At 40.5% G+C, this 16194-nt stretch overlaps 2 protein-coding genes across 2 annotated transcripts; both read right to left on the bottom strand.

The window, feature by feature from the left end:
- Positions 1 to 534: 534 nt before the first annotated feature.
- LOC119731714 (CMP-N-acetylneuraminate-poly-alpha-2,8-sialyltransferase-like) lies at positions 535 to 8273 on the bottom strand. The gene is made up of 3 exons (XM_038204936.1): positions 7654 to 8273; positions 1911 to 2534; positions 535 to 841 (listed from the first exon to the last, which is right to left on the bottom strand). Exons 1-3 carry the CDS (start codon positions 7953 to 7955, stop codon positions 571 to 573), a joined length of 1197 nt encoding a protein of 398 aa, XP_038060864.1. The 5' UTR covers positions 7956 to 8273; the 3' UTR covers positions 535 to 570.
- Positions 8274 to 12072: 3799 nt separating this feature from the next.
- LOC119731851 (microfibril-associated glycoprotein 4-like) lies at positions 12073 to 13113 on the bottom strand. The gene has a single exon (XM_038205133.1). The coding sequence runs from the start codon at positions 13111 to 13113 to the stop codon at positions 12073 to 12075; it is 1041 nt and encodes a 346-aa protein (XP_038061061.1).
- Positions 13114 to 16194: the final 3081 nt, after the last annotated feature.

Below are 16194 nucleotides of genomic sequence, written 5' to 3'. Positions count from 1 at the left end.
TACACTAATTAAATAATATAACCCATCAAAACAGAATTCCATATAGTTATCAATGACTTCAGCAAAACCACACTCACTTGACGGGGCGCGCCCAAGAACAACAAGGGGAAAGAGAGGAACTCAAACACACAGTAGTCTCTTTTCCGCCACTGGTCTGCTAACTGAGGGGTCTGTGGTATTACAGGGTGGCAGAGCACATGGTCTACTCTTAGGAGGCTTCTCCAATTCGTACCCCACCCCACCCCCGAAATACGTTGAAATCTACAAGTTAACCTTATCCCTGCGACACTTGCAACTGCCAACCTGTCTGACTTGTCATTTAACCGCATGATGCGGTTTGCGGTAGGAGCACTATTGTTTTGACGGCCAATTTTCTATCTCGAGAGGGGCACACTTGCAAGAGGGGTATTTGTGCTTTCGAGGGGTAGTGTTCCATCTCGAGAAGCCTGCACAATCGTGTTAATGCGAGAGAGAGGGGCAAGTGCCCCCCCCCCCCGCGGGGGGCACTCCCCCCCCCCCCCCCCCCCCCCAGTGCCGCCGCCCCTGCAGGAGACACAGAGTTCATTTTTGCTACTTTCTTGGCTTGCAATCTCTGACGACTAAAGTCAGTTTCCCTTGTCGTTCCAGCTCTTTCAGTATGGTGTGTTCCATTGAAAAATTGTGCCACTTACTGCGGTCAAAGTCTAATTTCCTTTTATCATAATAGTGATACTTGACTGCTCGACCCTCCAGATCTTTGTGGAACGGGTAGAATCCGAAGAGAGTGATGTTCGAGCAGAACGTCCGAGCGACTGTGTATATGTCTAATCCAAGCGTGCCTCCTAGTGGTAAGCCCCATAACCTGCAAGGATGGGAGTTGAAGGGGAAAGAAGAAACTGTTATTAAAAACTAAATGTTCAGATCATGATGATAGTACGTAAATGGTCCGTCTTGATAAGGTTGTCAAAACCAATGAGACCGGTGTACATCATCACTCGATGCGCCTGTTTGGCAATGGGTGCGTCCGATTGGCTTACACGTGTAAGTGAAACTGACAAGAGAGTATTTGATTAGTGAGCACGCATTCGATCGTGTCTGTCCCGGTGGCGAATTATTTTTCCCAAAGAACATCGTATGGATGATTGCTGAGCGCCCTCCACGATACCTTTAATATACATACGCAGGTATATAATGCCATGACAATTTGCTGTCGAGCTCTCAGATGGCTCAGCTGGATAATGCCATGGTTTTGAGACCGGAGGGTGTGAGTTCAAAACCCCATTTTCCCTTTTTTTCTTCTTTTCCACTTTACGGTTTTGGAGGATATTATTTTTTAAAGGGAAATAAAGTCCGAATTTCATTCGGTTCGAATTCATTTCCTTTTTTTCGTTTATATCTTTTTTGTCATGTTTTAAAGGAAAGTCCAAAACCTCATAGCACACCCCATTTGCTTACGTCGTTTGGGAAAAACAAATCTCGCCCTCGGTGTCAACCAAGACCGCCCCAGTTCGCGAGCGGGTCTCTGGTGGCTGCCCGGGTGTGTGTGACGCAAGCAGACGGTTTCCTTAATAGGAAGATAAACGATGGCGGAAACTTGAATACGATTGCCAAGTGAGTGTAGTGGAGAGATTTATGACACAAATATTGCTTAGTTTGATTACGCATTTAAATAATTCAGAGCATGTACTCCGATTTCAGCAACTATTGATCTGGTACCAGTGAAAAAACTAAATTTGCAAGTGAAGCAGACGACAGTATGCCAGGGTGTGTCTACATTATAAAGTCCCGCCCCAACACAACCTTTGACCTTAATTTTCAGGAACACCTAGTCAAATACATCGCAGCAATATCCTTTTTCTTGCATTGCTCAATCAACAAAACGGATCAGAGCATACATGCACTTTGCATATACTAATCTGTTTACAACTCACTTTTCGACATGGACAGGTTTCCAGCTGTAAGCAAATCGGATACCAGTGAATCCTTTTCTCCGTAATGCGTCGATTACAGACCGATAATTCCTGCCAGATGCAAAGCTACCATTTCCTATGTACAGTTCTTTCGGGTACCACAAAATCGACTCTTTCAAAGTTTTGATGGTGTCGAAAAATGTAGCCCGTATATGCAGTTTTCTTTTGCTTTTTGTCTTCTCCATGGCACTGCCGTATGAAGACAACAGAAGGGTATTAAAAGCATTCAAACTTGACGTTTTGCCGACGTCAACTTCGTAGCCTTTTATCAGCCCCATATTGGCGCGGATAACGAAGTCATGTGAGTCGATGAAATTCCCGCAACTGCTGTTGTTTAAGATACCGCTGTTACCGATCACAGCACAGCTAGGCTGCCGTGGGATGAGCTCCACTCCAGGGAAATGTTCCTCCAAGTTACATCGCTCTACCTCCAGCACTGAGGATTCGTGAGAAGTGTTGCTTTCTCTTGCAATATGCACAACGGGATTATAATTTTGCAAGTTAAAGGTCATGTTGTCAGTTGGTGTATCGGTCTTGTAGACAAAGATGGCAAATTCTAGAGGAACGCAGAAGTTACCTGCAGATCTGCAAAAATGAAGAAAGACAGAACATGTTTTTACACTACATTTTCCTTAACCTTAAAAGGGCCGGGTTATTTTTACCATCTCTCAGCCGGGGGAGCGGATTCCACCCCCGCAAGATCTCAAGAAATTTTTTTGAAACTCGGTACATGCATAGAGCAACTCATCAATAATATACCCAGGAAATTTCATGACTATAGGTCAAAGGGTTTTGGAATTATGGCTAATTAATTATTCATATGTACGAATGGTAGTTCTGCTCTGTGTACACGACGTATATGGGCAAAGTCAGTTTTCACGGCGCGCAGCGCCGGGAAATTTTTATATTTTTGGTATCGCGGAAAAAGTCGAGGGGAGGGGGCGGATTCCGCCCCCGGCCCTTTTAGGGTTAATAAAGGAAATTGTGCTTTTGTTCTTGTTTTTTCATACAAAGCCGTTACCTCGTTTACTACATGAACAAAAACCCGATGCTGCAGGGGTTTTGGACGGGGATTTATTTTTTCATTCTTCCCGTGAATTTTACATTGAAAAATCTTCGATTAATTGACGTGAAATGAGGCCCCTTGCCATGTGTGATTGGATATCAACATTTTGATAACAAAGTTTTGATCAAAAGAAAAAAGGGCAAATCGATACTCGAATCATACGCCCACGAAACTACTCACAGGAAAATACTAACAATTTCTAATGTCCCGCGCTACGAATATGTCGACCATCTTTCACAATGCACCAGGAAAATGAAGTCTCCGTGGTGGCGCACTGCATTGTGAATCGCCAGAATTAAATAACAATATACCGCATGCCAAATGCACTTTGCATCAAATTTCTCTGTAATTCAAACAATTACGAATCATTCCTTTTCAAAAAATCCGATGTATAAAATTTATACCAAAAGTTCATCAGCACTTCGAATCTTTACGATCCTTATTTAGATTGCATTGGCACATGGTTTCAAAGTCCGACCTTCAAATGCTAGCCACCTGCTATAATCTCAATATTAAAACAAACAACCATAAGCGATAAGAGTTGGCTACCTAAAGTTGAAAAAGAAAACACCGGTAGCTGTTGCCGCGGTCCTGGTTTTGATAGACAGTAAAATGCCATCTATTGGTTGAGGCAAAAACAAAAAAGTCTCCGGTTTCTGGTCTGCGCACCCATCGCCGTATTCATGCGCGTCGGCAAACTGAATAGCATTGTTCAATAGAATCAATATTACATGCACGTAATCTATACACACACCATTCAAAAGTTGAGTTCTGGTTCCACTGACTGAAAATCGGCTGTTACGACGGCTTATGTGGACCCCGTCGTGTTTGTGCTGGCAAAGTTCTAATGCAGTTCCTTTATTTCTATATTTGTTTTGCCAACGATAAATCGTTACTAGACGACCTGGGAGTATTGTAAGGATAGATTTTGTTCAAACCTTCATTAGTGGGCAGTGCCACGGGGGTAAAAAATAGAATCTTACTCGGTATTATGTAATTTGTTTGAATGTAGACATTGTTGATTTTGCTTTACCTCTTGCATCAGACATCTCATCTAGATGAGATGCGGGGATTTTTAATTGTTCATTTGAATTTAGATGTTAAGCCTGTAAAGTTTGATTCTATGGTTTTGCTCTATAATTATCTAGTATTGTAGTTTTGATTCTAAAAATAGTACGGTTTCATTCATCATGTAATTTCTATTGTTATGCGCATTAGAACATAATGTTATGCATTTTGCGCATTATAATTGCCATTATTGTGAAATGTTAATAGTAAACGTGCACCCTTGGTACCAAACTTATACGTTAGCTGTCACATGTGCTCTCGTGCATCAATTGATTAGTGCATGACTTCTGTTATGTTTTGAATGGCTTATTTTATGCTTCACATCACTTTTACTAATATTTTGAATTCTTCCTAACAATAACACTAATTAATATGCATAATTAAACAATTAACAAGCCCCCTATTTTGTCTACATACAAAACAACGCAGTCTGAGAGAGACCCTTTTGAAGCTCTCAAAGCTGTGCATATTACGCTCAACAGCCTCATCTGCGTCAACATGCCTTGAATATTGTTTACAGTACTTCCTGATATGAGAGAATAAAAAAAAGCCAATTTGTGTCCCTGTCAGAAACCACAAGTTAATATTAACATATTATATTAACAGCCGTTACCACTTTAAGCCCACTGTAAAAAAAAAAAAAAGTACAATACAATGATCATTTCCTTAAAAAAAAATATTATGTAAAAGGTTGGATACATTCCATTTTCTGTGTCACCAAATATAAGCCATCTTAGAGTGCTAAATTATTATAGATCTGAGGAAAAATAACCTTCGAAAAGAACTTGTGGTAAAAATCTGGATCATTTCTTTCTGCACACAAGAAAATGGCAAGATTGCTTTGATGTATTAGTGTTTGTCCAAAATCTCCAAAAATGTTACGCTTTTTATCTAAAAAAACAACCTAGTGCATTTCTTATCTCCTGTGCCTTCGTGCTCGAGCCACGATGTAATATGTGTAGCCACGCACAGTACAACCGATCTAAAATAGCAAAATAACAGCAGATAATAGATTCTGAAAGCGTTTTATATATACGCCAACATTCCTTTGCTCAAATATTGAATATTTCCTCTACTGCCCACTGTCTGCCTATAACGGAATCAAATAATCAATTTTAAAACCACAAACTGACTATTTGTACAAATAGTTTATTCAACCTTATAAATAAGGTTGAACAAACAAATTGATTGGACTGCCGTTTGATCCTCCGACATCCTGATTACTGTATTGGAGGACGATCGGTACGGCAGTCCGGGGATGCATGGTCGAGACCAGAACAGTCAATATTTTCCTAAACGGCTGCCGCGCGTGACCCTGTGTTCTCATATAATTCCATTGTTATAATGAACATGTTGCCAGGTTTATGTTCTACTTCCCTTTTCATCATGGCAACATCATCATTAATATTAAATACAATTTAGTTTAAGATTAAGTTATGTAAAAGACTTTGAATATAACTGTCAAATACAGTTCAACAATGATGTAGATCATTAATGGTATATTTTGCTCAATTTCGCGAGATATTTCTGTAATTTGTTTACACCTGGTTATTTAATATTTTTTTCTGAAAAAGAATTAGCCAAACCTACTCTATTTTATATTATTTTTAAGTGTGTATTTTCTCCAATTAGTGATTTTTTTGTAGAGAAATTTTTCATAAATCCTCGGACAACTCAGGTTTTCTCCGCATGGCGCATGTAAATTTATGCGGCATGCATGCATTTTTCGGACACTGGTTCCCATTGCTAGACATGACTAGATAACAGCAAGAACGATAATGAAAGGGGCGGGAGCCAGCGTGGTGCATGTCCCATTCATGCAAGAATAGATTTCAAAGACTCGAAGGTAAAATATTTCCTACGCAAACAGCGTTGGAAAGTGGAAATAATCAAAACTATCGAAATCTTTAGTGAAGGTTTAATTAACAAAATTTGGTCCCTCTTTTTGCATAGGTATGTGTTGCTTTCAAGATTTTTTCGAGGTCTCAATGTTTTTGTTTGTAGTGATTCAATGTCACACGGACGTACCCGTCGGCGTGTGCCATGACTGCCGGCGGTACGTGGGGCTGGTCCACATGGCCGTCTATACGCAATGTTACCGTACGATACAGACTGTGTTGGCCTTGAATTTCTCCTTCGCAAATAGTGATGTAAAGGGATACATTTTCTTTTGTTTTAGTGAGCACCGCCTGTCTTCAAAATTAGACCCGTTAACATGGTAGTGGACCGGTCAAAGTGGAATATTCCACTTCGGACGGCATTTTGTGGTAATAGCAGGCAACCATGTCAGATCGATCAGTCAAAGGGTGGAGAAGACAATGTAGGTGGATGCCACCCTTAATTTTGACTCAAATATACCTAATTTGCATAAATTGTTAATCGTGTAATATATTTATTCCCATACTTGGGTATATTTTTTTTTTATTATTATTTCTTAAAAAGTTTATTTTGGTGTTTCTACTCACACATCCTTACCTATATAACATTTTCTTCAGCATATAAGTGACTGAATAATTATGAGGACATAGTAACGATCCCAAATCGTTACTATTATACCCCAAAATTGCGCGCATTTACCTTGTCTCCAGATATCATCAAGTAGTCTTGCCAAACCTCAGTATTGATGAGCTTCTACTTCACAAAGTTGCTTACTTACACAGTTACCCTTTTCAAACCTTGTTGAAAATCATATGAGCAATGATATTTAGCTCAGCAAACAAAAACGGGCAAAAACGAGCTGGCTGTCCGTAAACTGGGCTTAAATTAGGTGTTGGATCGTCTAACGTGGGAGACTTGAATAAGTTTAAGGAAATTCCCCCCCCCCCCCCCCAAAAAAAATGGAATAATTATGTCACTGTCGAAATGTTTTCTTTCCCTGTTTTTGTTTGCTGGGCTAAATATCACAACGTTAACATTGATCACATGATATTCCATAATGTTTTAATTGGGTAACTGTGCCAGTAGGCAACTTGGTGAATTTGAAGCTCATCAATACTGAGGCTTGGCAAGACTAATTGAAGATATCTGGAGAGAACTTAAATGTGCGCAACTTTGGGTATATTAGTAGCCATTTTGGATCGTTACTATGTCCTCATAATTATTCAGTCACTGATATGCTTTAGAAAGTGTTATTGAAGTTAGGGTGTGTAAGTAGAATCACCAAAATAAAATTTTCAAAAAATGAAGAAAAAAATAACAAATATACCCAAATCTGAAGAAAAATATATTACACGGCAAGTATTAACGATTTATGCAAATTAGGTATATTTATGGTCAAAATTTATGGCATCCACCCACATCTTGTTTGTTATGGTTCAAAGAATTGATCTAGCATGGATGCCAGCTATTACCCAAAAAATGCTGTGACTTTTTTTCTAGAGAACTTTTCAATCTTGGCTGGCCTACTATGGCGTCACCTCTTCTAGGCTCTCAAGTCACTTTCAATTTGAAAAAAAAAGTGGAATTTATAAAAATATAAAATATAAATTCTCCTCCCGACCGATTTTATTCAATCTTAAGTGATGTAAAATTAAAAATTATTTTTAAATAGGCTTTGAAGGTAGGACTTACTGACTGCACACCATCTTGCAATGTAAAGTCACCTGACTTGTCTGGTTGTTTGTTGGTGTCGTCAATAACGTCGTTAACGACGTCGTTACCGTTTTCACTGGCTTTGTTTTACTCGCTGACGTTACATAGACATGGCTATCAGTAACCTTCAATCTCAGCCGATTATACAGCAGTACATGGCCATCCTCCGTGATGTAAATGCTTGCCATCAATCCCAAGACTGAGAAGAGACAAACTGCCGTAAACCACCAGAAGGATGATCGGCCCACTCGGGGCCGCGCTGGCTGATGCATGCCAAGCATAGGCCTACATGTACGGGTGCTGGTGCATTGCTCACAGCGTGGGGAATTGGAAGTGCGGGAAACAGTGTGGGAAATAACTCGTGTACGTATGGTGCAAGTAGTAGTAGTACATTGTACACACAGGACGTCAAATTCCTCTCCCAAAATGAGACGTATTTACGGCTGGAAATACGTGTATGCGTATGCCACAACATGTTCACTGTGAACAGTGCGATATCTAGTTTCCTTTTCCTTTCAACCAGATTTTTGAAATGGGATAGGTAAACTGGACAACACTAAATTACATACGATTTCAAGACGATGACGTACGCAGGCTTGATCACTATTGGTATACTGTCAATGATTAGCGAAAATGACCCAAACAGACAAACATTGCCGGTCTCTCGAAAGACCAAAGTTCCGGAATTGACCTATCGCCGTTTGCGAGTTAGCCACGCCCCATAGATAACCCTATGGGGAATTGTGTACGTTATTTTTTTTTATCTCAAATTGTATGTGTTCCGCGGCCATTTTGTATATCATGTAATTGGACAATACTTCACAAGCTGCGGCGTTTTACAAGCTTAGATTGTGACAGACAAGGTGGATACTATTTATGTGTTCCGTGGCCATTTTGTATATCATGTAATTGGACAATACTTCACAAGCTGTGGCGTTTTACAAGCTTAGATTGTGACAGACAAGGTGGATACTATTTAGTTTTTGTGTCCTCATATACCTTGTTGCCCTCCATCATTTGCCTCAATGTGCCCTCCATCATTTGCCTTTGTGCCCTTCCCCATTCCTTGGTGCCCCTCATTTTTCTCGATGCTCTCCCCATGCCTTGGTGTCCTCCACATCTGCTTGGTGCCCCTCATTTGCCTACATGTAGGTTCCCTCCTCGTTTGCCTAGGTACCCTAAATGCTGTCCTTCACATTTTCCATATCCAAGGCAACTTGGTCTTTGCCTCGTGATGTTTAATAAACAAGCCGCGGAAAATATTTTAAAAAAACAACAATAAAAACACGATTGACATGCATGATCAAAATCGACGCGCGTGCTGACAAGATACCGTTGTTTTTTTCATCGGCCTTAATATACAAACATTGACTGCTTCGATTGGTGTAGTAGCATTTATGGTGTACTATAAAGGACACCTATCTGTTATCGTCGTGCCTGTGAGCAGGTCCGTCGTGTTTGTGGAGAGGTCCGTCGTGTTTGTGAGCAGAGCGTCGTGCGTGTGAGTAAAGCCGTCGTGCCTGTGAGCAGGTCCGTCGTGTTTGTGGAGAGGTCCGTCGTGTTTGTGAGCAGAGCGTCGTGCGTGTGAGTAAAACCGTCGTGCCTGTGAGCAGGTCCGTCGTGTTTGTGGAGAGGTCCGTCGTGTTTGTGAGCAGAGCGTCGTGCGTGTTGTTTTTTTTAATTAGTTTCTTGTTAACATCAGCGAAAGTAAAGTTTGACAGTGATAGAATGGGCTATTTAAATCGGGCAGAGAACATCGAGATGGCAATAAGAAAAAGGAAAATATTTGGAAAAACAAATAATATACTAAAACGAAAAATAATGAATTTGCCAACAGCAGTAGTTTTGCTTCAAAAATGAGTGCACTTGATGGCAATGCACGTGTATCGCGTGCATTGCCATGGTGAACTCTGCACCGCCAGGCGGCGCGGCCGGCCCGGCACGCCATGCACGGCACGCCCGTCCATCGTTCGCATACCTTGATTGCCGGTGGCACGACGGTGCCACACGCAGACTGCAAATCCCATCCCATCAACTGACTCCGAAATGCAAATAACATTTTTTTCACTGTTGAATCAGACCGTGTAGTTACATTGATATCTACGTACAAAAGAAACTAAGCGGGAGCTGGTAGGCATATGGACATAGACTTACAATAACAGGTCAAAATCAGACAGTCATCCAACTTTCATTTACCATTCTTAAGAATTTCCCGTAATATACTTTTTCTGATTGTTGGTTATTTCCTCATTAACATGATGTTTAGTCGTGATTTTGTTTTTATACTTTTTTCACATTTTCTCCCTTGGCATTAGCCTTTAAAATATTGTTTATAAGATAATTACAGTCTAAAGTATGTTTGGTGTGTGTCCCTCTTGATCCGCCGATTTACTGAATACTATTTTCTACGACAGCATCAAAGACATGTTCTGCAGAAGAAGTAGTAGATGGAGAGTAGATTATTATATTTTGTAGCATGCTCCAGCATCCTTCCAGCCGCTAAACATCTGGTACTACTCGAATCATATTTTAACAAACAGAAAACTTAGAACAAATCGGGAGAACTGAAACATGGATTGGTTCTCGTCACTCGGTTTATTCAACGTCATAGGTCATTGGAACCTGAGTGTGTGCAATATACAAGCAAAATAGCGAACAGCAAACTGAGCGATTAGAATAATGTTCTGATTTTCCTCACTCAGTAGGCCCAAATTGCAATGTACAGGCAAAATGGCAATAGAAAGTCGTTTAGATCCAACTAAATTAATCTTGTATTCTTCTCCCTGTATCTGTATACTCCATAAAAGCAGTTGTCAATCAAGGCTCATTACATTTGAGTAATGTCATTTTCCCAAAAATTGGCAAAAAGAAAGTGCATACGTTACATCATGTGACATGTAAAGGTTTAGAGTAACTAATGACAGAAATAGTATCAATTTGTGTATTTTTTTTTCATTCTGACAGTGTTTTTTCCCTTTTATATGTATTTACATGTTAAAGCACAACGACGAAACCACATTGTACAAGAGCTGAAATCGCAAATCTCCGCGTCTACGTTGACTGAAGTTATTCGTCTGTTTTCTTTCCTTTCTCGGCTGAGGAAAAACCCGCGACCACAGTTTTATATTGATATTATTTGTTAAACTACATCTCATTGATGAAATATTTGTACTATATTCGTTTTCTCTTAAATATGGATGCATGTATATGTCCTTTGTCCTTTTGTGAGCACTAGACAGTTTGAAAAAAATTGTTGTTTTTTTGGCTGTCATTTATCGATACTCCATGAATATTGCCACAAAGCACATTTCACGTTTAGTCAATGATATATGTGACGCAAAACACTGTTGTTGTTTTTCGCTACTGGGAACCTACCCCCCCCCCCAAAAAAAAGCCACCAGTCTTCCCTATGCTATGCTAAAGGATTTGTTGTGAGGACGCAAATAATACTAAACTTGACAAGAAATTTTTACTAGATTAAAAGAAATCCCGCCGTTTCATTTGATGTCTGGGCTTTCATTCGATTATTCGATAATATTTGTATTTCTAGAAATAAAACCCGAAAATTGTACCAAGAGTACCTAATAATTATTTAAACGCAGCCAATTCTACCACGTACAAAGAGGGAACCTTTCAGGAGTGACTGTGTGCCGCACAATATTTTGTAGTGTTTTTTTTTCTGTCAAAATTAGCGACTAGCATATTGCCCAACTGTGGGAAGTATGCCGAATCACGCTCAAGTTCTGGCCCCATCCCTTCCTCTCAGAATGAGTAGGCCATGCTCATAGCACTTTGATTACTTTTCAAAAGCACTACCACTTTGTAGCTGCGTGGTTATATTCATGCTTTATATATACAAATGAGCAAAGTTATTGACTTCCATTCCCACGAAAAATAGTTTAAATTCTAAATTTAGATTTAAATAAATGACCTTTAGACCAAAATGCTATGCCGTGGTCATAAAATGCACCCATGCTGACGGATTTTGATCGATGCGCATAAGTCCATCCCCGAAAATTGACCAAAATAAGCCCCATAAGTTTCGCACAAAACATAACTACCAACATTTTAATACAAAAAAAAATCAATTTAATACTTAACGAGAATTGTTTGTCACAATTCGAAAAGATGATTATGAAAAGTCTGTAAGTTGTAAATGGGGGCACAATATGTGCAGCAATGTTATACTCACGTGGTAATCATCAAAAATTGCAATAGTATACATCTGAAGTATATATGGCGTTCCATAATTATGTGCAATTGACGTCGCGTTTTTTTGGACGTCGAATTTTAAAGTTCTGGCAGGAATTATATTGATAAATTTTATGCAAAACATTCAAAAACATTCAATTTTAAGTTTATAATAACTAACTTAATACAAAGTTCGCAAAAAGGTATTTATGGCCCCATTGCACGCATTTTCATCTGGCAGGTTTTCATAGAATAGTTAGAGCCTTTCCAGTATTGCCAATGTACGCCCCTATCACCAGCTGCATGCTCATCTTGGTAATATTGGCCATTTAAATTGGAGTGCACACAATTATTAATATTATTATTATAGTGATTAAACCACCAGGCTCCGAGGTGGATGAAAGCACAAGTTATTATTAGATCATCATTTCCATGATCCTGTGTTGAGAAGGCGATTCCCTTGTGATACTCGAGAGAGTCACCGGCAGTGCTGCTGGCATCGTATTGGCCAATATTCAGATTGTACTCACCCGGGGATATTTGGAAATCTGAGTACTTTGCCCATGCCGTGTTGCCCTCCCAGTCCTCTAAATCAACGCGTAGCTCCCATGTTCCATGTGAATCATTAGACGTCAGAGACACCAAGTTGTCGTTGCCCAACCAGAACTCACCGGACAGATCACCAAAGCCAGACTGGTACTCGGTCCATTTACGGTAGAAGTCCACGCTGCCATCTTGTCGCCTCTGAAACACGATCCATCCTCCACCGTCAGTTTCCATGTCACAGTAAATACGAAGACCGCCATTCCCGACTCCCTCTGGGTAGATTGTGTAGACACCGCTTAAACGATAACCGGCATCTAAGAGCATCTTGCAACTTGCGAAGCGATTCAAGGAGCTATCAGTCAGTGAGTAGAGAGGTGTGTCCTCATCTGCATCAAAGTACACACTCCCTTGAGTTGCATTGAAGTCTTCGGGATGCTCTCGTCTTGTGGCAAGGTTCAACTCGCACATTTCATTGCAGTCGTTAAAGTTGAACGACTTGCAACGTTCATCCATGCTGCATTCCCGTCCGCAGATAACACGAGATCGCAGAGTTTTGGTTGCATATGCAAACCCTTGCAATGCGCGATTTTCCGCGGCATACATAGTTTGTTGGAGTGGATGACATTGATGTCCAATTACAATGACCACTCCCGATAATATCACCAGATTCAAAAGTTTGAAACCAGCGTCCAGTTGTGCCATTATAGAAGAATCTGATTAAGTTCTGAGTCGATAAAGTTATAGGCCCTATATCCCGCTAAATTATGAATCACATGAAATGAATCCTTAATCTGTTCAACTTATGACAAGTTCGACGATACAATTGATGCAAGAGCACGCAGTGAAACCTTCCCTGCATACAATCAGCTTAGTTCTACTAATGTCTTTGCATCGCACCATTGCTAACACTGCAGATATCAACGCGTTACCACAGCGCGGCGTCTGGAATGAAACGTGCGACGTAGCGCTCCTGGTTTCCATCCAGCAAGGTAAGCATTCCGCGGAGATGAGAGACACTGATTGGTCAGTGACATGAATACTAATGACCAGCTTGCACTTGATTAGTTGACATCAAGCATGAACAATCACCTTTATAATCTGTGTGAATTCAAAAGCTGCCAAACGTACTGTCAAGTGAAAGAATTATGATAATTCTAATGAAGCGTGTGTAATGCATTTTTAACCATTACGGTCATCGATTTTGGCAAGCAGGTCGTTTTGAGTGCCCTTGGGTATATATTAAATTATTCATCTCTTTGTAAAAAAAAACTTTGTAAATTGAAATTAAATGCGTTCAGTCCAAGATCAATTTGACAACTCACTGTGAACTTACTGCGGCATCAGTAACATGAACACACAGCTTAATCATCGTATTAGTCTCAGCGGTTTCAGATTACAAATATGCATTTTTCAAGTCTTAGTAACAATGACATCCAATTTGCGCCAGCGAATAATCGTCTTTCTTCATTCGCCTCCACGCTTTCCTGACGCTCGTAAACTACAATTCAATTATCAATTTGACATCACGCAGCTTCTTTTCATCCCAAAAGGTGGCTTGTTTTGCGAGAGCCAACAGGATGAAGCAGGCTTTTTAATTGTGTTATTCCTTTGTGTAAATTAGACATCAGTTCAAATATTTCAGATCATGGCCTTTGCTGGTCCCAGAGAGCAACCTACACTGTATAATATTCGCATTTGGGAAATAAAAGGAAAAAATAGGGTAACTAAGTTGCCCTCACCTTTTCTGTATTAATTTTTGGAAGTTCTTTTCCCCGCATGTTTACAATGATCATACCATAGCAATAGCATGTTATTTTACCTTTAAAAAGGTTTAACCAAAATAAATTGCAAAAAAAATATGAATGTAAATAACGATTTTTTTTTCAGTGGTATGTCTGACTGACTGACCGACTGACTGACTCCCCGACTGACTCCCCGACTGACTGACAGTCAATTGTGAATTAGACTTGCTTAAGCCATCCCTTGAACAAGGAAATTGACTTGGACCAGATTACATTGCTTAACTAGATCGAACATCGAAGATAACGATTAAAAGGCCTTCATGGACAGAAAGGTTTCATCGATGGAGCGTATTGGAGATGCTTTGAATCACAAACGTGACAAAACTACTGTCATTAGAGGATACTAAAGTGGCTTGTCAATAAGAGCTGACCAAAATCGTTTTGAGACCGTACACAAAATACTTACTTACTGCTGCACTTGACCATCAGTGGGTCGTAGTGACCTCTAACCTCCCCGGTCAAGGGCAAGGGACCAGCACTCGATTGGTGACAGCTGCACAGCATCTGAAACCTGCTTAAGCCAGGTATAAAGCGGGGGACGACTATGAGGCCTCGTCCAGGTGGCAGGCCGTTGCCCAAGGTGGAACTGGACGGCAGCATCAAGGGCAAGACGAGCAGGGGCAGAAGCTTGGAGGCGCTGAACATGACCACAAAGGGTGTCACCTCCCTGACGTCTCAGACAAAATGCTACCAAGCCCCCTATGCTGCTAGATGATTGCATTAGAAATGAAACCCCCCTGAGTGTAGAGCTTTGATAAGATCTGAAATCGTGCCCGGGATTCCCTTTGAGGAGAGGATATCCCAAAACTGGTACCGGTTTACAGAGTCGAAGGCTACCTTGATGTCCACGTAAGCGACTGAAAGGGGGTGATTGTAAGTTCAGCAAGTACACGCAAGGCATGCAAGAATTGCATCTGAAGTAAAACGACTGGAGTAAAACCTGACTGTTGTGGTCTCTGAAGGGAAATAAACAGGGGTTGAATTCACACCTTGCCAGGAATTGAAAGCAGCGTGCAGTGCTGGAGTACTCATACTCGTGCTGATACTCGAGTACAACTCGAGTACACACAAGTACTCGGCCCGTACTCGACTATCAGTACTCGAAAAAAAATTGGACTTGGCCCGTACTCGATTTTTCGGACTCGAATTTCGCACGGACTCGACGGTTTGGTACTCGGTACTCGACCCCAGTACTCGGGAGCACACATCGAGTACATGTCTTTTTAATCGATTCCGTTGCTCAACCTGGCACACAATTTTCTTGTGTACTTAATCGAGTTTGTTGTCTGGAAAGGGTGTCCAAAATAGCCAATCCTTCAGGTGTCTACCCAGCTATGCATGATTTCTCTTCTTTTTTGTTTTACGAAATGGTGAAAACTGCCAGTGCATTCACCGACTTGATGAATTTTGATTTATTTTTTAATTTTTACATTTTTTACACTAATAAAAATTGTTTAGTGTAAACCAGTTGGTAAAGAAGAGTGGAATGCATGTTGTGTTGTGTTTTATTGTATTTAATCATTTTATTTATTTTTTTAACTTATTTTTTTGGTATTGTACTCGAACTCGGACTCAATCAATATTTGACCCTTCCCTTTATAGAGAGGAAGAATTATACCATCTTTCAAGTCTGCTGGAACCAAACCTGAGGATCAGATGTTACAAAAAATCTGATGAAGAGCCCTACTTGGGCTTGGCATATTTGCAATACTGAAGATGCTATCCTCTCCTGTAGAACGACCTGACTTGAACTTGCGAATAGCAGATAACACTTCACCCAGAGATGGGGATCACAGTCGAGATCAGAGACCACAGATTCAGGAGGTGGGACTACGTGTGGTCTGGGCGTTGCTGGTGGAAAGTTCAGAGAGTCGTTGAAGTGGTCTTTCCAGCGGCACAGTGTTTCATCCACCATTTCTCAAGCTAGCTTCGGCATCAAGAGACAATAGAGTCGTACCAAGCAACAAGGTCTTGTATATCG

The sequence above is a fragment of the Patiria miniata genome, unplaced genomic scaffold (genome assembly GCF_015706575.1).
Source record: "Patiria miniata isolate m_02_andy unplaced genomic scaffold, ASM1570657v1 HiC_scaffold_24, whole genome shotgun sequence".
Classification (NCBI taxonomy): domain Eukaryota; kingdom Metazoa; phylum Echinodermata; class Asteroidea; order Valvatida; family Asterinidae; genus Patiria; species Patiria miniata.
Note: the sequence above shows the minus strand (reverse complement) of the source record. Positions and strands in the feature narration are given on the sequence as shown.